The following is a 21398-nucleotide window of genomic DNA, read 5'->3' as shown; positions in this document are numbered from 1 at the left end:
TCTACTGCATGCAGTGTGAACTCATCCCATTACTGAACTCTCGGGTAAAGTGACACAGGTATACTGGCCTTGCATGTTGTGAAGGTTAACTGAAGTAGTGTATTCATGGGCCTGGGGATAGGTGTGGAGTCAATGATCATTTATTTCCCACGTCCTGTCCTAGGGGGGCCTCCTACTGCACACAATCACTTCTGTAGGCCCCTGTTATCATCTGCCCCAGGATAACTGTAAGCCCTTGCCACTCATCTGGTAGATTCCCCTCATTTGTTCTCACTTTCCCCAACTACATTCATATATGCGAAAGGCCACCCAATCCCATAGGAAATTGTCCTGAATCTGTTTTCTGAAATACTTATCTAGTGGTCATGAGACATAAGGCCCACTTCCCAAGAAACTTTTTACATTTCTCCTGGTCAACCTAGACTAGGCTTCTGCCCTCTCAAGTCTATTCAAATTTTCCTCTTTTAACACTAATCTCAGATCCTGCTTCTCACTTCTGCCATACACCCAGCTCCTGCTTCTCTTTATAAATCCATAACCTCTCCCCGTTTTTGGCCTTTCTGGCCATGGCCCAAGTTCCTTTCTTCCCACAGTGCTTACCCCTTGACCCTCATTCACCGATCCAACTTCCTTTCCTTATCATGCAGCTTTTGATCCTCATACCCACCAAAGAAAGAGCACAGTGAACAGCATCTCAAAACTCAAAATACTTCTTTATTATTAAATGCTATTTATTCAGTTTTTTTAAGTTACAGAATATACCAAGATTGAGACATTCCTATCTATCTATCTATCTATCTACCTACCTATGATCTATCTATCTATTTATGATCTATCTATCTATCGAAAAACAGCAGGTATCCAAATGGCACCAGCACTCCCAGCATCTCCTACATCACATAGCCATAGTACAGAGAAATGTCCATTTCTTTTTCCCTCTCAAGGAAATGCTGCCTTGTCCCCAATTTGGCAGCATTCTCCCGCTCTAGTTGAGCCTTCCTCTTCATGGCCTCTCGATCTGGCCTCTGCTCCTTTGTGATGGGTGTTGACATTACTGGCCCCAGAACCTCAGATTTCCTCCATGGAATTGGTTGGAGGGCGAAATCCTGGAGTAGATAGTGGTTGTGAGGCTTGAGCGGGGTCCGGGGCTGGCTCACAGCCGAGTGAACAGGCTCCCGCTGGAAAGAAGCACAAGATGATGTTTTGTAGGGCCCAGGCCTAGAAGCAGGAGGCTGCGGGACACTAGGGCAGTCGCGGTTGGTCAAACCTGGTCCAGCTGAGTTGGACGGTATTGGCTGAGCTGATTTGACAGGCCCTGTCAGAGATACAGGAGTTGGCAGGGATGCAGCGACTGCAGCAGGCTTGGCAGGGTTGGTCACAGCAGGCCGACCTGATGCCAGAGACTGTGGCCTGCGAGGAACAGGTCGAACTTGAGGCTTGTCCATGGTTGGAAAAACCAATGGCACCAACTTGACCTTCCCGGGAGAAGGCAGCTTGTCCTGGGATGGAGGTGGAGACCCTTTGTCAGCACTTCCGTGTGGTTTTGGTGGTTTGACTTGAGTTTTCACAGGACCTTTGCCCTCACGGGGCATAACCAGCCATGGTTTGGTAGCTGGGCGTGGCTGGGGGCCTTTAGGGTTGCTTGAGTTTCCCAGGGCCCGCGAGGAAAACAGGTCAGCTTTCTCATCCCTCTTCTTGCCCAGCGCATGGAAAACCTGCACAGACTCCAGCAGGTGCACAGCGAGGCCGCTGCGAGGCTTTTTGATGGCCTCTTGTGGCAGCTCAGGATGATTTTTCTTCCTCTTCATCTTGGGAATGGCTGGCTTCTCCTCTGCCTTGACTCTGTTCCCTGACTGCTTCCTCTCCTCAGCTCTCTTGGAGTAATTTTCTTGGTTTCTTTTGGTGTTTTCCTGCCCATGGCTCTTAGTATTGCTGGTCCTGCTGGCTGCAGCTTTCTGAGGTTTGCTGTTAGAATGCTTGGCCATGTTCGAAGGAGCCCTGCCACCAGCTGCAGCATTGCAAGGAACCACTTCTTCCACAAACACACAATCTGGGCTCTCGGGCTTGATCTTGGTCTTGGGAGCATCACTGATAGGCTCAGAGGCTTTATGTTTGATCTTGCTGCCTTGATCAGAGCGAGTCTTTCTGACACTTGACTTTTTCTGCACTTCGTGCAACTTGAGGCCCCTGGTGTCTTTGGTTTTGATCACCTTGGGTCCTTGGGCCTGATCAAGGTCATCCAAGGAACTTAAGACCCGTGGAAGGTGAATACCCTTCACCAGTGTGTCGATGTCTGCAAAACTGTCATTAGATTCAGTCCCATTTTCAAGTGTCCCTTGGTCCTTAAGACTCAGGCTATTCTTTCCCAAACCAGAGTTGTCACAACCAGGCTGCTCCTCTTGGCCGAGGGGACCAATGCAGGCCAGCACCTGTGGAATGTCAGGCACTTCTAAAGGGAGCAGTGGAGAATCTTCGTTTTCTGTTGGGATCTGGTACCCATTCCCGTGCTTGGAAAGCTTGGTTTTAATATTCTCCACATTCTTATTCTCTTTCTGTTCCTGGCTTGGAGCTGGAGGCAGTGCCAGGAGGTCAATGGGATTCTGGACTATGGGTGCCATTGAAATGTCCCCACTCTGAGGTGGTGGATAACTCTCAAGTACCTGGGTATGTCTGTTACTGCAGGCCTCGGGGAATTCTGGAGTAGGTGGTAAATAAAATATTTGGCCTGGAAGTTGCAATGCCAAGGAAGTCTCCATCCCCAGGGAAGTCTCCATCACTACAATGGAATCAAGGGGAAGTCGGTCAGTCCCTGGATTTTCTTTGCATTTCACAGGGTTGTTATAGGTCACATAAAAAAAAGTGATTTTTTAAAAATGTTTCCCATTCTCATATGGAACCCTTGTAATTCTCTCTACTTTCCTGAGTGAATAAAAACACTTCACACCAAGGACTAAGACAGGGAATGGAGCTCTTCCTGATGAAGCCTATAAGCAAGGGGAGATAATAGCCTGTTTGCTTTGGACAAGATGTTGGAACACATGATCCTAAATCCAGGTGTCAACTGAGGAAGTGATGGAAAGTTAAATGGGCACTATCACAATAATGTCCTGAAAGGCCTTAGAAGGAGACTAAAACAATAAATCAAGGGAGTTTATTGCAGTATTGTAGTAGAGGAGGACTCATCAGGTAGGACAGTGGAAAGTGTGGTGTCCCTTGGTATGCTCTTGGAGTTCTCCTACATGTAGCATCCATGGCTGTTAGTTTCCCACCTTCCCACCTCTGTCAGGTGTCCTCATAAGGAGTCTGACAATGGAGGGCATTGACTGAGCGTGGTAGTGGTTAAAGTCACAGGACTTACATTCTACCTGTCTGAGGACTCACCACTTCCCAGCTGCAGACTGACCCCAGTTTTGAATGCTGACCTTATTCCCCTTCCTTGTTTCTGTTTGTACTCACCTTGAAAACCTGTCTTTGTGATGGGTTGAGGAGGCACAGAGTAGCAGATTCCAGAAGTGGAGGCTGGTGGTATCATGTTTGTGGACTGAGTCTCCTTTAGCACCATGACCATCCCTGGGTCAGGGGCAGAGGCCCTGCTCTCTGTGTAAGACACAGAGCCATAGGACTGCAGGTAGGGACCACCCTCTCCACAGAGCAGAGGGTCCATTGTGCCTTGATTGTAGTCACACACATGATTTCCCACCTGGTAGGGATGTGACAGGCCCTGTCCCTGAATTGGTGCCCCCTGAACAAGGTTGACAGAAAGTGATGGATACTGAGGGGCCATATTATAGGCATCTGAGGTTTTATCACACTGGGACGCCAGAGACATAGAGGAGACAGTTGTGTCCTGGTCAGTGACAGTCCCAGTGAATTTTCTGAGTGGTGATGACTTCTTTTCAGTGTCTCCTGTAAGAGCCCACTCAAAATCTTTAGGATTGGAAGCAGCTGGAATGGAGATTGGGCTCTGGCCAGGAACTCCAGACAACATGGTTGTGCTAGAATGTTGGTAAAAGTAGGCACCACCCATGAGAGGTTGGAAAGAGGTGCCAGAGGCTGATGGCAGGAGCCATGGTGAACTGTTGGCTGGAGCAGAGACACTGTAGAAGTTGCAGACACTTGCTGCATTGCTCTCCACAGGAAGAGAGTGTTGCAGGGAGGTTGAAATTCCAAGGAAAGGTGGATTTTTGGAATTCTCTGTAGGGAACAAGAGGGTGATGAAAAAAGTCAAAGAGATTGATAAGCAACGTGTGTGAAAATCATCATTATTTTAAGATTGTTGCTTTCAGCCCTAGCTGTTTAGGTTCAGTGGATAGAGCATTGGCTTGCGAGTGTGGGTTCAATTCCAGTCAAGGGCACAACCCTACGTTGGGGTCTCAATTCCCCAGTAAGGGGCCTGCAGAAGGCAGCCAATCAATGGTGTCTCTCATCGTTAATGTGTCCATCTCTCTCTCTCCCTCCCCCTTCCTCTCTGAAATCAATAAAAAATATATATCATGTACTGGTGTGGTCCCTCAGCCTGCCTGTGCCCTCTCCCAATCCGGGACTCCTGGGGGGATATGGGACTGCTGGTTTTGGCCTGAGGGATGTAGTATTGCAGGAAGCAGCAGGTGGACGGGGGGAGGAGCCTGAGCCAGGGCCAGGCGCTGAGCAGCTCCAGCTTGGTAGTGGTAGCACTGCCGCAGAGGTGGGAGAGGCTCCTTCCGCTGCAGCTGCTATCTCCAGTCATGAGCCCAGGTGTCTGGTGACCATCGGTCAGCTGAGCGATGCTCCCACTGTGGGAGCACACTGACCATCAGGGTGGTAGCTCCTGCGTTGAGTGTTTGTCCCTGGTGTCAGTGTGTGTCATAGCTCCGGTTCAACTGGTCATTCAGTCATTTGGTCATTCAGTCGCTTAGGCTTTTATATAGAATATAAAATCTTGAGTAAAAATGTACACAAGACCCAAGTGGTGTGCTTCATACATTGTTCTCTAGGCTAGAAGCAACCACTCCCTGACCTATCTCGCCCTTGAACCTGCGGTAGTATTGATTTGTATGCTCTTTCCTAGAATTAAAGCATTTTAGAGCCAGGAGTCCTTCAAGAATCCCTGTTCTAACATTCTCATTTCATGAGTGAAGAAACTATGGCTCAGTTCTCTCCCGATGTTAGTTTCAGTACCTGCTTCCATAACCTAAGCATCCCAACTTCCTTGCCAGAGCTCTGCGCATTACACTGCCAACATGTAAGAGCAAGAGCTTCTGATGCAGATGTTTGTTTGTCCAGGAGAAGACAGTACATCTGTTGTCATGACAATCTTCAGCGTCTCATTTTGCCTGTGCCCTACACATGCTCTTCCTATAGTTCTCATAGAAGCTCAAAGCAGTTGGTAAACTTAAAGGGTCTTTCTTACTGTCTTTATGCCTGATTTCTGATCCTACCACAAAATGACTATCTGAGAGTGAGTTTCTCAAGAAGTGAGGCACGTAGCAAACATCAGACCCTAATAAATTTACTACAAAATGAAGTTTTGTTTCATACATGCAGTATCATAAAAGTAAATATTGCCCATTCTATTTTAGTGGATACTGTTAACCAGAAACAACCCACAATAGGTTATTTTGCGTAAGTTCTTAGCGAGTATGTATGGACAGAGGAGATATATCAGTGAAAATTGCATAACAAGCAGCACACTGCAATCACTGTTGATGTATATGTGCCTCCTATATATGCAGACCAATATTTCAGTAAATACTAGTTTAAAGCGGAGAACAAAGTAAATGTAAAGGAATTCCATTATTGTATTCATTCATGTTTCTCTGACTACTCCCCAGTAAGTAATAAATACTTAGTGTATTAGATGTATATATTTCAATTAATATAACCTTATAACAAAGAGAAAAGAACAGTTGAAATGTATCATGAAGGTTTTTATATTTATCTTAAAACCTCGATTATCATCATCTTCAACATCCAGGAAGGGGTCGTACCCAAAGTCTTAAAACCATCAACAATAGGTTTCAATTTAAAAAAACATTAATGATGGAATCCCCAAGAGAATCTAAAAAATTTTTTTTTGAAAAATGTGAAATTAGAAATGTGGGTTTTGATGCTCTCTTTTTTTCCTTAAGTAGCTATGACCTGAAATGAAGCAATGGCTGTGTATCAGTGTGCTCTCTGTGTTGGGAAGAATATAACTTTAAAGATGAAGAGCATCTTTGATTTTGAACACACTAATCACACAAAGGGTGTATTCTTTCTGATTCCATTTAGGACATCTCTTTCTTTTAAAGTCTTAATTTTTTTTTACTAGACAAAACATTGTCATAGTTTAAAAATCAGAATGAATTGAAACACTGAAAATTCTGTTATTTCCAATGCCCTAGATAATCACCTTTCTTAGTTTCTTGTATATAAGTAACATCATTTCTGAAATACATTTTTAAATGTTTATATTGCAAACTGTCATATGCCATCTGTGTTCAGAGGGCCAATAAAAAAAAACACAGGCAACTGAATAGGATTGTTTTGATACACTCCTTTGGCTAGTGGTACCCTACACCAGCCTTACTTTCCTATTCTATCCATGTAAGCATTTGCTGAGATCCACATTATTTTGCTCTAGTCCAAGCTGATTTCACCCTATGCTCTTGCTGCTTTCCTTTAAAATCTTTGGTTTCCTCCAATAATCCAGTCCAAACTACTCTTTTTGTTCTCATGAGCTCTTTCATGTTCTCCTTGTTCATTTTTATACTTTCCCCTCCTTCCTGCTTGTGTATTTCCCTCCCTCTTGGTTCCTCTTGGCCTGTGCTGATGAAAACAGTTCTAATTTTTTACATTGAGATACTTGCCTTCCTATAGCCCAGTACTCTCCATCCTCTCTCCCTATTTCCTCTGTTATCCTACTTTGGATAGAAAACTCCAAAACCACATAAATATTACTTTTGGAACAGCACTCAATTTAAAATACTAAAGTTGAAACCTTGGTGGTTGGAGATCGTTACACACAAGACATCATATATATATGCTTTACCTATGGCTAGTTTTCTACATGACTTAGCTTTTCTTTCTATTACTGTTGAAACACTGTCAAGAAGTCTTGATTTCATCGTCAACAGGAGTGTTCTTTAAAACTCCATATTAGAAAAGGAAGGGATTAGAGTCCACAACCAATCTAACATCTGAATGTAGCAGATGAGGAAAAAACATTTTTTTGTGAGAGATCCAATGACTTGTCCAAAGTCACAAAGCTATTAAGTGTCTAAATCTGAAATTAGGTCTGCAGACTTCTATATCATATTTCCCCCAAATTATTCTATGCTCTTTTGACACTCTAACTCAATTTAGGTACAAATAACAATCCAATGAAAAACTTCAAAAAGGTTCTTTCCTTACCTGACATGGTCAGAGAAGAAGAGCAGATAACAACTGTAGATGCAAGGAATGAAGATATCTCAGTGGCTGAAGCCAAAGAGCACATGTGTCCAGTACGAAAGTCACTGGTCATACTGGCCACTGGTCACTGGTCACCAGTTACTGGTCACTGGTCAGTTGCGATGATCCAAATTTATTTACAGACAACTCCATGGGCACCCCAAGATTCTACCAGGTGGTGGTAGGTTTGGTGGGAGAATGATGTCATAAGTAGGCAGTTTAAAGGGATGAGAGAGCCAATCAGAAGGTCAGATTCCCAAGAAGACAGGATTGGATAGAGGGAGCGGTAGGGGAGCTAAACCAACACCTAAATGGCTGAGCTCTCAGGACAGATGTGCCAGTGGACAAGACAGTTAGTTGTTCTAGACTCACTTTCCTAGATTATGATGTTAGGAAAATAATCTCAAAGTTTGTTATAGATATTCATGAATATAATTAGCTAGTCGTTAACTTATATTCCCCATATTATATTGTATAACATATTTATCATGGTATATATTGTTAATATCCTTAGAGAGAATGGAAAGGGACATCCAGGTTGCACAATTACAGTTGTTCTGAAATCATACCAGTCCATCTCATTAGTAAATTCACTGTGGCTTTTGAGGTGCAAACAGAGGGATTAAGCAGACCTTTTTGTCAGTTGGTTGAACAGTAAAATGAAGTTTCTTGAGGGCAATTTGTGCTGAATGATGTAGTCCAAGGCTCTTCCCTTGTAGTTTCTTCTCCTTGAGTCCTACCTTGTCTGGGTTGGGCTGGGCCAGGCCATTTTGTACTTGCATCTCCTACCACTCTCATTTTCTCTTCATCTTCATTGTAGGCATTGTTTGTAGATGAGCTTTGATGTTGCATGCTGATACTCATGGATGTTACTTCCTGTCCACTTCCAGCAGCAGGGTCTTCTTTGTGGTGTCTGATGCTGCCCCAATGGACTCTGTCCATTACAAGCAATGACCAAAGAGCTAGGAGTCAGCTGACTGCAAACCTTTCCTCTTCCAGCCTTTGGTTGCACTTCTTCTGCCCATAATTTGCTCCCTCAGGTTCCTTGGGCCATGTAGGCGTCCTGCCATCCTGCCGTATCATATGTGAGAGGCCTTCCCGATATTTTCCCTTTTCCTTCTCTCATAAAGCGTATCCACTGTGGCAGTTACTGCAGTCTCCTCCCCCTTTGCAAACAGCCGCTGTAGAACTTTGGGCCTCTAGGATTCTCTGTCTGCCATGCTTGGGTGCAAAGCCAGGCAAAAGTGACGAGGAGACTTGTTAGAGAAAGACAAGGACATTCTTGGAGACTAGGGGACAGCCAAAGTGTAATTGTACAGGACAGAAGACATTCATGTGGATATTTTCGGTTCTGTGAAAAATACGTTGACACATTTTGGTCTCATTTTGTATTAAGAGAACAGACAATTTACATGTATACACAACTTATCTAGTGCAGCAGATGCAAGGAATTTTGCTCACTACAGATTATAATCTTAAATACATTTTCATTTTCTTTCATGTCATATTAGCTCAATTACATAAATCATTGGTGTGTTTGCCGAACAGAGATTGTCTTTGTGCTGTGTGTCAATCCCCTGGTTTTGTTCATTTGTTTTTTTCCTAGTCGTACCTTTTATTTATTTATTCATATGTATTATTGTATTAGAGATGTCCCCTTTATTTTCCATTTTGTTCCCCCCACCCCCATTGAACCCCTCCACACACCCCACCCCTGCCATCCCCCCTTCTACCTTCACCACTCCATTTTCTGGGTCCATGGGCTATGCAAGCATGCATACAAGTCCCCAGTTCATCACACCCACACCCCCACCTTCCCTCTGAAATTTGTCAATCTGTTCCATGCTTCTATATCTTTAAGTGTCTTTAAGTGTACTTTGCTCATCAGTTTATTTTGTTCCTTAGATTCCACATATGAGTGAGATTATGTAATACTTTTCTTTCTCTGGCTTATTTCGCTTAGCATAATACTCTCCAGGTCTATCCATACTTTGCTAATGGTAGGAGTTCTTTCTTTTTTTACAGCTGCATAGCATTGCATTGTGTAAATGTACCACTGCTGTTTTATCCACTCATCTGCTCGTGGGGACTTAGGCTGTTTTCCAAATCTTAGCTACTTTAATTTGTGCTGCTTTGAACATAGGGGCGCATATATTCTTTCTGATTGGTGTTTCTGATTTCTTCGGATATATTCCTAGATTGGGATCACTTGGTCTAATGAAAGTTCTTTTTATTTTTTGCGGAAACTCTTGAGAGTTTTTCAGAATGGCTGTACCAGTCTGCATTCCCAGCAGCACCCTAGTCTTATTTTCAAAGATTCCACCATGGTAAGACATATTGCATATTTTGCCCTTGACGAGTTTCTCTTGAAGCATCATGAACTAGCTTGATCTGATGGATTTTGTGGAGAAACTTAAAAAGGGGTCTGTGAAAAAGGACGTTGTGGTGAGTTATGCTGTGCACACAAGCTTAAGGAACAGATGTGTACAGTCAGCCCAATGTGGCCTGGGTTGCCTCTGTTGTTCTTCCCCGGGTTAGTGCTTTCTCACTAAGCCTCTTGTTACTGTGAGAAGACAGTGCTGAGTTGCTAACCCAGTCTTCCACAGGGTGGGGCAAAAGTAGGTTTACAGTTGTGTGTGTGGAAAATAGTACAATCATGTATAAATAACCATACAACCATAAAGTCTGTGTTCCCCATACTCACAACTGTAAACCTACTTTACCCCATGCTATCAATGGCTTAAGCTGGCTTGGGGGAGGAAGTCTATGGATCTAGTAGTTTCTCTTGATGGTAAGCTTTTAGGGGTGCCTGTATCAATCTACCTTGGGCTTTGACTTCCATTGTGTATGAAGTATGTGATCCAAGAGGCCGAGAGGCCACAAGAAGATCGCTCCTATAGTTGGAATCTCCAAAGACACGTGTTTCATGTATAGGCCAACATTTCCTCTTATGAGATGAGTTTTTTCAAAGATGGTGCATTCTTACCTGAGAAGAAATTGTGAGAAGTGTTTCAGTGTAGAGATATGGCTTAAAATTATAAATTTTTTCAAGTCTTTCCCTCTTGGAATCCTGCATTGCATTGCCAAATTCCTGATACTATTATGTAATATGAGACGAACACTATGAGCTAAATATCTGCAATCCAGACCAGTCTCTCCTTTTTCTGTGTCCCCATGGGAATCCTTAGCTACTGCAGGTAGGGGGCTCGTCACCTGCGACCCAGTGTGCCTATTGCTCTTGCCAGTGGGCGTGGATGCTTCCCAGGATTTTTCTCTTGGGCTTTGCTCAGTTGATGGTGATGTTTAGACAAGGCGGCATGTGCAGCCTGGGATCATGCAGGGGCCCTAGCTTGCCCTTCAAGTTAATGTTTAGGCTTCACCTGATGTTTGATCTCATGCACCAGTAACCTCTGGATGCTGTGTTCTGAAAGCCAGGTTGGCGACCTATGGCCACTGAAGCCTTCAGAGATAGGCCTCAAATAGAGGCTTTCCTCTACTGCATGCAGTGTGAACTCATCCCATTACTGAACCTCTCGGGTAAAGTGACACAGGTATACTGGCCTTGCATGTTTTGAAGGTTAACTGAAGTAGTGTATTCATGGGCCTGGGGATAGGTGTGGAGTCAATGATCATTTATTTCCCACGTCCTGTCCTAGGGGTGCCTCCTACTGCACACAATCACTTCTGTAGGCCCCTGTTATCATCTGCCCCAGGATAACTGTAAGCCCTTGCCACTCATCTGGTAGATTCCCCTCATTTGTTCTCACTTTCCCCAACTACATTCATATATGCGTAAGGCAACCCAATCCCATAGGAAATGTGTCCTGAATCTGTTTTCTGAAATACTTATCTAGTGGTCATGAGACATAAGGCCCACTTCCCAAGAAACTTTTTACATTTCTCCTGGTCAACCTAGACTCAGCTTCTGCCCTCTCAAGTCTATTCAAATTTTCCTCTTTTAACACTAATCTCAGATCCTGCTTCTCACTTCTGCCATACACCCAGCTCCTGCTTCTCTTTATAAATCCATAACCTCTCCCCGTTTTTGGCCTTTCTGGCCATGGCCCAAGTTCCTTTCTTCCCACAGTGCTTACCCCTTGACCCTCATTCACCGATCCAACTTCCAATTCTTTCCTTATCATGCAGCTTTTGATCCTCATACCCACCAAAGAAAGAGCACAGTGAACAGCATCTCAAAACTCAAAATACTTCTTTATTATTAAATGCTAATTTACAATATTTATTCAGTTTTTTTAAGTTACAGAATATACCAAGATTGAGACATTCCTATCTATCTATCTATCTATCTACCTACCTACCTATGATCTATCTATCTATTTATGATCTATCTATCGAAAAACAGCAGGTATCCAAATGGCACCAGCACTCCCAGCATCTCCTACATCACATAGCCATAGTACAGAGAAATGTCCATTTCCTTTTCCCTCTCAAGGAAATGCTGCCTTGTCCCCAATTTGGCAGCATTCTCACGCTCTAGTTGAGCCTTCCTCTTCATGGCCTCTCGATCTGGCCTCTGCTCCTTTGTGATGGGTGTTGACATTACTGGCCCCAGAACCTCAGGTTTCCTCCATGGAATTGGTTGGAGGGCGAAATCCTGGAGTTGATAGTGGTTGTGAGGCTTGAGCGGGGTCTGGGGCTGGCTCACAGCCGAGTGAACAGGCTCCCGCTGGAAAGAAGCACAAGATGATGTTTTGTAGGGCCCAGGCCTAGAAGCAGGAGGCTGCGGGACACTAGGGCAGTCGCGGTTGGTCAAACCTGGTCCAGCTGAGTTGGACGGTATTGGCTGAGCTGATTTGACATGCCCTGTCAGAGATACAGGAGTTGGCAGGGATGCAGCGACTGCAGCAGGCTTGGCAGGGTTGGTCACAGCAGGCCGACCTGATGCCAGAGACTGTGGCCTGCGAGGAACAGGTCGAACTTGAGGCTTGTCCATGGTTGGAAAAACCAATGGCACCAACTTGACCTTCCCGGGAGAAGGCAGCTTGTCCTGGGATGGAGGTGGAGACCCTTTGTCAGCACTTCCGTGTGGTTTTGGTGGTTTGACTTGAGTTTTCACAGGACCTTTGCCCTCACGGGGCATAACCAGCCATGGTTTGGTAGCTGGGCGTGGCTGGGGGCCTTTAGGGTTGCTTGAGTTTTCCAGGGCCCGCGAGGAAAACAGGTCAGCTTTCTCATCCCTCTTCTTGCCCAGCGCATGGAAAACCTGCACAGACTCCAGCAGGTGCACAGCGAGGCCGCTGCGAGGCTTTTTGATGGCCTCTTGTGGCAGCTCAGGATGACTTTTCTTCCTCTTCATCTTGGGAATGGCTGGCTTCTCCTCTGCCTTGACTCTGTTCCCTGACTGCTTCCTCTCCTCAGCTCTCTTGGAGTAATTTTCTTGGTTTCTTTTGGTGTTTTCCTGCCCATGGCTCTTAGTATTGCTGGTCCTGCTGGCTGCAGCTTTCTGAGGTTTGCTGTTAGAATGCTTGGCCATGTTCGAAGGAGCCCTGCCACCAGCTGCAGCATTGCAAGGAACCACTTCTTCCACAAACCCACAATCTGGGCTCTCGGGCTTGATCTTGGTCTTGGGAGCATCACTGATAGGCTCAGAGGCTTTATGTTTGATCTTGCTGCCTTGATCAGAGCGAGTCTTTCTGACACTTGACTTTTTCTGCACTTCGTGCAACTTGAGGCCCCTGGTGTCTTTGGTTTTGATCACCTTGGGTCCTTGGGCCTGATCAAGGTCATCCAAGGAACTTAAGACCCGTGGAAGGTGAATACCCTTCACCAGTGTGTCGATGTCTGCAAAACTGTCATTAGATTCAGTCCCATTTTCAAGTGTCCCTTGGTCCTTAAGACTCAGGCTATTCTTTCCCAAACCAGAGTTGTCACAACCAGGCTGCTCCTCTTGGCCGAGGGGACCAATGCAGGCCAGCACCTGTGGAATGTCAGGCACTTCTAAAGGGAGCAGTGGAGAAGCTTCGTTTTCTGTTGGGATCTGGTACCCATTCCCGTGCTTGGAAAGCTTGGTTTTAATATTCTCCACATTCTTATTCTCTTTCTGTTCCTGGCTTGGAGCTGGAGGCAGTGCCAGGAGGTCAATGGGATTCTGGACTATGGGTGCCATTGAAATGTCCCCACTCTGAGGTGGTGGATAACTCTCAAGTACCTGTGAATGTCTGTTACTGCAGGCCTCGGGGAATTCTGGAGTAGGTGGTAAATAAAGTATTTGGCCTGGAAGTTGCAATGCCAAGGAAGTCTCCATCCCCAGGGAAGTCTCCATCACTACAATGGAATCAAGGGGAAGTTGGTCAGTCCCTGGATTTTCTTTGCATTTCACAAGGTTGTTATAGGTCACATAAAAAAAAGTGAGTTTTAAAAAATGTTTCCCATTCTCATCTGGAACCCTTGTAATTCTCTCTACTTTCCTGAGTGAATAAAAACACTTCACACCAAGGACTAAGACAGGGAATGGAGCTCTTCCTGGTGAAGCCTATAAGCAAGGGGAGATAATAACCTGTTTGCTTTGGACAAGATGTTGGAACACATGATCCTAAATCCAGGTGTCAACTGAGGAAGTGATGGAAAGTTAAATGGGCACTATCACAATAATGTCCTGAAAGGCCTTAGAAGGAGACTAAAACAGTAAATCAAGGGAGTTTATTGCAGTATTGTAGTAGAGGAGGACTCATCAGGTAGGACAGTGGAAAGTGTGGTGTCCCTTGGTATGCTCTTGGAGTTCTCCTACATGTAGCATCCATGGCTGTTAGTTTCCCACCTTCCCACCTCTGTCAGGTGTCCTCATAAGGAGTCTGACAATGGAGGGCATTGACTGAGGGTGGTAGTGGTTAAAGTCACAGGACTTACATTCTACCTGTCTGAGGACTCACCACTTCCCAGCTGCAGACTGACCCCAGTTTTGAATGCTGACCTTATTCCCCTTCCTTGTTTCTGTTTGTACTCACCTTGAAAACCTGTCTTTGTGATGGGTTGAGGAGGCACAGAGTAGCAGATTCCAGAAGTGGAGGCTGGTGGTATCATGTTTGTGGACTGAGTCTCCTTTAGCACCATGACCATCCCTGGGTCAGGGGCAGAGGCCCTGCTCTCTGTGTAAGACACAGAGCCATAGGACTGCAGGTAGGGACCACCCTCTCCACAGAGCAGAGGGTCCATTGTGCCTTGATTGTAGTCACACACATGATTTCCCACCTGGTAGGGATGTGACAGGCCCTGTCCCTGAATTGGTGCCCCCTGAACAAGGTTGACAGAAAGTGATGGATACTGAGGGGCCATATTATAGGCATCTGAGGTTTCATCACACTGGGACACCAGAGACATAGAGGAGACAGTTGTGTCCTGGTCAATGACAGTCACAGTGAATTTTCTGAGTGGTGATGACTTCTTTTCAGTGTCTCCTGTAAGAGCCCACTCAAAAACTTTAGGATTGGAAGCAGCTGGAATGGAGATTGGGCTCTGGCCAGGAACTCCAGACAACATGGTTGTGCTAGAATGTTGGTAAAAGTAGGCACCACCCATGAGAGGTTGGAAAGAGGTGCCAGAGGCTGATGGCAGGAGCCATGGTGAACTGGTGGCTGGAGCAGAGACACTGTAGAAGTTGCAGACACTTGCTGCATTGCTCTCCACAGGAAGAGAGTGTTGCAGGGAGGTTGAAATTCCAAGGAAAGGTGGATTTTTGGAATTCTCTGTAGGGAACAAGAGGGTGATGAAAAAAGTCAAAGCGATTGATAAGCAACGTGTGTGAAAATCATCATTATTTTAAGATTGTTGCTTTCAGCCCTAGCTGTTTAGGTTCAGTGGATAGAGCATTGGCTTGCGAGTGTGGGTTCAATTCCAGTCAAGGGCACAAACCTACGTTGGGGTCTCAATTCCCCAGTAAGGGGCCTGCAGAAGGCAGCCAATCAATGATTGTCTCTCATCGTTAATGTGTCCATCTCTCTCTCTCCCTCCCCCTTCCTCTCTGAAATCAATAAAAAATATATATCATGTACTGGTGTGGTCCCTCAGCCTGCCTGTGCCCTCTCCCAATCCGGGACTCCTGGGGGGATATGGGACTGCTGGTTTTGGCCTGAGGGATGTAGTATTGCGGGAAGCAGCAGGTGGACGGGGGGAGGAGCCTGAGCCAGGGCCAGGCGCTGAGCAGCTCCAGCTTGGTAGTGGTAGCACTGCCGCAGAGGTGGGAGAGGCTCCTTCCGCTGCAGCTGCTATCTCCAGTCATGAGCCCAGGTGTCTGGTGACCATCGGTCAGCTGAGCGATGCTCCCACTGTGGGAGCACACTGACCATCAGGGTGGTAGCTCCTGCGTTGAGCGTTTGTCCCTGGTGTCAGTGTGTGTCATAGCTCCGGTTCAACTGGTCATTCAGTCATTTGGTCATTCAGTCGCTTAGGCTTTTATATAGAATATAAAATCTTGAGTAAAAATGTACACAAGACCCAAGTGGTGTGCTTCATACATTGTTCTCTAGGCTAGAAGCAACCACTCCCTGACCTATCTCGCCCTTGAACCTGCAGAAGTATTGATTTGTATGCTCTTTCCTAGAATTAAAGCATTTTAGAGCCAGGAGTCCTTCAAGAATCCCTGTTCTAAATTCTCATTTCATGAGTGAAGAAACTATGGCTCAGTTCTCTCCCGATGTTAGTTTTAGTACCTGCTTCCATAACCTAAGCATCCCGACTTCCTTGCCAGAGCTCTGCGCATTACACTGCCAACATGTAAGAGCAAGAGCTTCTGATGCAGATGTTTGTTTGTCCAGGAGAAGACAGTACATCTGTTGTCATGACAATCTTCAGCGTCTCATTTTGCCTGTGCCCTACACATGCTCTTCCTATAGTTCTCATAGAAGCTCAAAGCAGTTGGTAAACTTAAAGGGTCTTTCTTACTGTCTTTATGCCTGATTTCTGATCCTACCACAAAATGACTATCTGAGAGTGAGTTTCTCAAGAAGTGAGGCACGTAGCAAACATCAGACCCTAATAAATTTACTACAAAATGAAGTTTTGTTTCATACATGCCGTATCATAAAAGTAAATATTGCCCATTCTATTTTAGTGGATACTGTTAACCAGAAACAACCCACAATAGGTTATTTTGCGTAAGTTCTTAGCGAGTATGTATGGACAGAGGAGATATATCAGTGAAAATTGCATAACAAGCAGCACACTGCAATCACTGTTGATGTATATGTGCCTCCTATATATGCAGACCAATATTTCAGTAAATACTAGTTTAAAGCGGAGAACAAAGTAAATGTAAAGGAATTCCATTATTGTATTCATTCATGTTTCTCTGACTATTTCCCAGTAAGTAATAAATACTTAGTGTATTAGATGTATATATTTCAATTAATATAACCTTATAACAAAGAGAAAAGAACAGTTGAAATGTATCATGAAGGTTTTTATATTTATCTTAAAACCTCGATTATCATCATCTTCAACATCCAGGAAGGGGTCGTACCCAAAGTCTTAAAACCATCAACAATAGGTTTCAATTTAAAAAAACATTAATGATGGAATCCCCAAGAGAATCTAAAAAAATTTTTTTTGAAAAATGTGAAATTAGAAATGTGGGTTTTGATGCTCTCTTTTTTTTCTTAAGTAGCTATGACCTGAAATGAAGCAATGGCTGTGTATCAGTGTGCTCTCTGTGTTGGGAAGAATATAACTTTAAAGATGAAGAGCATCTTTGATTTTGAACACACTAATCACACAAAGGGTGTATTCTTTCTGATTCCATTTAGGACATATCTTTCTTTTAAAGTCTTAATTTTTTTTTTACTAGACAAAACATTGTCATAGTTTAAAAATCAGAATGAATTGAAACACTGAAAATTCTGTTATTTCCAATGCCCTAGATAATCACCTTTCTTAGTTTCTTGTATATAAGAAACATCATTTCTGAAATACATTTTTAAATGTTTATATTGCAAACTGTCATATGCCATCTGTGTTCAGAGGGCCAATAAAAAAAAAACACAGGCAACTGAATAGGATTGTTTTGATACACTCCTTTGGCTAGTGGTACCCTACACCAGCCTTACTTTCCTATTCTATCCATGTAAGCATTTGCTGAGATCCACATTATTTTGCCCTAGTCCAAGCTGATTTCACCCTATGCTCTTCCTGCTTTCATTTAAAATCTTTGGTTCCCTCCAATAATCCAGTCCAAACTACTCTTTTTGTTCTCATGAGCTCTTTCATGTTCTCCTTGTTCATTTTTATACTTTCCCCTCCTTCCTGCTTGTGTATTTCCCTCCCTCTTGGTTCCTCTTGGCCTGTGCTGATGAAAACAGTTCTAATTTTTTACATTGAGATACTTGCCTTCCTATAGCCCAGTACTCTCCATCCTCTCTCCCTATTTCCTCTGTTATCCTACTTTGGATAGAAAACTCCAAAACCACATAAATATTACTTTTGGAACAGCACTCAATTTAAAATACTAAAGTTGAAACCTTGGAGGTTGGAGATCGTTACACACAAGACATCATATATATATGCTTTACATATGGCTAGTTTTCTACATGACTTAGCTTTTCTTTCTATTACTGTTGAAACACTGTCAAGAAGTCTTGATTTCATTGTCAACAGGAGTGTTCTTTAAAACTCCATATTAGAAAAGGAAGGGATTAGAGTCCACAACCAATCTAACATCTGAATGTAGCAGATGAGGAAAAAACATTTTTTTGTGAGAGATCCAATGACTTGTCCAAAGTCACAAAGCTATTAAGTGTCAAAATCTGAAATTAGGTCTGCAGACTTCTATATCATATTTCCCCCAAATTATTCTATGCTCTTTTGACACTCTAACTCAATTTAGGTACAAATAACAATCCAATGAAAAACTTCAAAAAGGTTCTTTCCTTACCTGACATGGTCAGAGAAGAAGAGCAGATAACAACTGTAGATGCAAGGAATGAAGATATCTCAGTGGCTGAAGCCAAAGAGCACATGTGTCCAGTACGAAAGTCACTGGTCATACTGGCCACTGGTCACTGGTCACCAGTTACTGGTCACTGGTCAGTTGCGATGATCCAAATTTATTTACAGACAACTCCATGGGCACCCCAAGATTCTACCAGGTGGTGGTAGGTTTGGTGGGAGAATGATGTCATAAGTAGGCAGTTTAAAGGGATGAGAGAGCCAATCAGAAGGTCAGATTCCCAAGAAGACAGGATTGGATAGAGGGAGCGGTAGGGGAGCTAAACCAACACCTAAATGGCTGAGCTCTCAGGACAGATGTGCCAGTGGACAAGACAGTTAGTTGTTCTAGACTCACTTTCCTAGATTATGATGTTAGGAAAATAATCTCAGAGTTTGTTATAGATATTCATGAATATAATTAGCTAGTCGTTAACTTATATTCCCCATGTTATATTGTATAACATATTTATCATTGTATATATTGTTAATATCCTTAGAGAGAATGGAAAGGGACATCCAGGTTGCACAATTACAGTTGTTCTGAAATCATACCAGTCCATCTCATTAGTAAATTCACTGTGGCTTTTGAGGTGCAAACAGAGGGATTAAGCAGACCTTTTTGTCAGTTGGTTGAACAGTAAAATGAAGTTTCTTGAAGGCAATTTGTGCTGAATGATGTAGTCCAAGGCTCTTCCCTTGTAGTTTCTTCTCCTTGAATCCTACCTTGTCTGGGTTGGGCTGGGCCAGGCCATTTTGTACTTGCATCTCCTACCACTCTCATTTTCTCTTCATCTTCATTGTAGGCATTGTTTGTAGATGAGCTTTGATGATGCATGCTGATACTCATGGATGTTACTTCCTGTCCACTTCCAGCAGCAGGGTCTTCTTTGTGGTGTCTGATGCTGCCCCAATGGACTCTGTCCATTACAAGCAATGACCAAAGAGCTAGGAGTCAGCTGACTGCAAACCTTTCCTCTTCCAGCCTTTGGTTGCACTTCTTCTGCCCATAATTTGCTCCCTCAGGTTCCTTGGGCCATGTAGGCATCCTGCCATCCTGCCCTATCATATGTGAGAGGCCTTCCCGATATTTTCCCTTTTCCTTCTCTCATAAAGCCTATCCACTGTGGCAGTTACTGCAGTCTCCTCCCCCTTTGCAAACAGCCACTGTAGCACTTTGGGCCTCTAGGATTCTCTGTCTGCCATGCTTGGGTGCAAAGCCAGGCAAAAGTGACGAGGAGACTTGTTAGAGAAAGACAAGGACATTATTGGAGACTAGGGGACAGGCAAAGTGTAATTGTACAGGACAGAAGACATTCATGTGGATATTTTAGGTTCTGTGAATAATATGTTGACACATTTTGGTCTCATTTTGTATTAAGAGAACAGACAATTTACATGTATACACAACTTATCTAGTGCAGCAGATGCCAGGAATTTTGCTCACTACAGATTATAATCTTAAATACATTTTCATTTTCTTTCTTGTCATATTAGCTCAATTATATAAATCATTAGTGTGTTTGCAGAACAGAGATTGTCTTTAGCTTTGTGTCAATGCTCTGGTTTTGTTCATTTGTTTTTTTCCTAGTTGTACTTTTTATTTATTTATTCATATGTATTATTTTATTAGAGATGTCTCCTTTATTTTCTATTTTGTTTCCCCACCCATTGAACCCCTCCACCCACCCCACCCCTGCCATCCCCCCTTCTACCTTCACCACTCCATTTTCTGGGTCCATGGGTTATGCAAACATGCATACAAGTTCATCACACCCACACCCACAGCCACACCCACACCTTCCCTCTGAAATTTGTCAGTCTCTTCCATGCTTCTATATCTTTAAGTGTACTTTGCTCATCAGTTTATTTTGTTCATTAGATTCCACATATGAGTGAGATTATGTAATACTTGTCTTTCTCTGGCTTATTTCGCTTAGCATAATACTCTCCAGGTCTATCCATACTTTGCAAATGGTAAGAGTTCTTTCTTTTTTTACAGCCGCATACTATTTCATTGTGTAAATGTACCACTGCTGTTTTATCCACTCATCTGCTCATGGGGACTTGGGCTGTTTTCCAAATCTTAGCTACTTTAATTTGTGCTGCTTTGAACATAGGGGCGCATATATTCTTTCTGATTGGTGTTTCTGATTTCTTCGGATATATTCCTAGATTGGGATCACTAGGTCAAATGAAAGTTCTATCTTTTTATTTTTTGCGGAAACTCTTGAAAGTTTTTCAGAGTGGCTGTACCAGTCTGCATTCCCAGCAGCACCCTAGTCTTATTTTCAAAGATTCCACCATGGTAAGACATATTGCATATTTTGCCCTTGACGAGTTTCTCTTGAAGCATCATGAACTAGCTTGATCTGATGGATTTTGTGGAGAAACTTAAAAAGGGGTCTGTGAAAAAGGACGTTGTGGTGAGTTATGCTGTGCACACAAGCTGAAGGAACAGATGTGTACAGTCAGCCCAATGTGGCCTGGGTTGCCTCTGTTGTTCTTCCCCGGGTTAGTGCTTTCTCACTAAGCCTCTTGTTACTGTGAGAAGACAGTGCTGAGTTGCTAACCCAGTCTTCTACAGGGTGGGGCAAAAGTAGGTTTACAGTTGTGTGTGTGGAAAATAGTACAATCATGTATAAATAACCATACAACCATAAAGTCTGTGTTTCCCATACTCACAACTGTAAACCTACTTTACCCCATGCTATCAATGGCTTAAGCTGGCTTGGGGGAGGAAGTCTGTGTATCTAGTAGTTTCTCTTGATGGTAAGCTTTTAGGGGCGCCTGTATCAATCTACCTTGGGCTTTTGACTTCCATTGTGTATGAAGTATGTGATCCAAGAGGCCGAGAGGCCACAAGAAGATCGCTCCTATAGTTGCAATCTCCAAAGACACGTGTTTCATGTATAGGCCAACATTTCCTCTTATGAGATGAGTTTTTTCAAAGATGGTGCATTCTTACCTGAGAAGAAATTGTGAGAAGTGTTGCAGTGTAGAGATATGGCTAAAGTTATAAATTTTTTCAAGTCTTTCCCTCTTGGAATCCT

General features: G+C 43.7%; 2 protein-coding genes across 2 annotated transcripts; both read right to left on the bottom strand.

Moving 5' to 3' along the window:
- Positions 1 to 890: 890 nt before the first annotated feature.
- LOC102437408 (uncharacterized protein C2orf78-like) lies at positions 891 to 7378 on the bottom strand. Its single transcript, XM_014459619.1, has 3 exons — positions 7372 to 7378; positions 3457 to 4194; positions 891 to 2776 (listed from the first exon to the last, which is right to left on the bottom strand). The coding sequence occupies exons 1-3, from the start codon at positions 7376 to 7378 to the stop codon at positions 891 to 893; spliced, it is 2631 nt and encodes an 876-aa protein (XP_014315105.1).
- Positions 7379 to 11809: 4431 nt separating this feature from the next.
- LOC102437100 (uncharacterized protein C2orf78-like) lies at positions 11810 to 18299 on the bottom strand. The gene is made up of 3 exons (XM_014459618.1): positions 18293 to 18299; positions 14376 to 15113; positions 11810 to 13695 (listed from the first exon to the last, which is right to left on the bottom strand). The coding sequence occupies exons 1-3, from the start codon at positions 18297 to 18299 to the stop codon at positions 11810 to 11812; spliced, it is 2631 nt and encodes an 876-aa protein (XP_014315104.1).
- Between the last annotated feature and the right edge of the window lie 3099 nt (positions 18300 to 21398).

This window comes from Myotis lucifugus, unplaced genomic scaffold (genome assembly GCF_000147115.1).
Source record: "Myotis lucifugus unplaced genomic scaffold, Myoluc2.0 scaffold_111, whole genome shotgun sequence".
Lineage (NCBI taxonomy): Eukaryota > Metazoa > Chordata > Mammalia > Chiroptera > Vespertilionidae > Myotis > Myotis lucifugus.
Note: the sequence above shows the minus strand (reverse complement) of the source record. Positions and strands in the feature narration are given on the sequence as shown.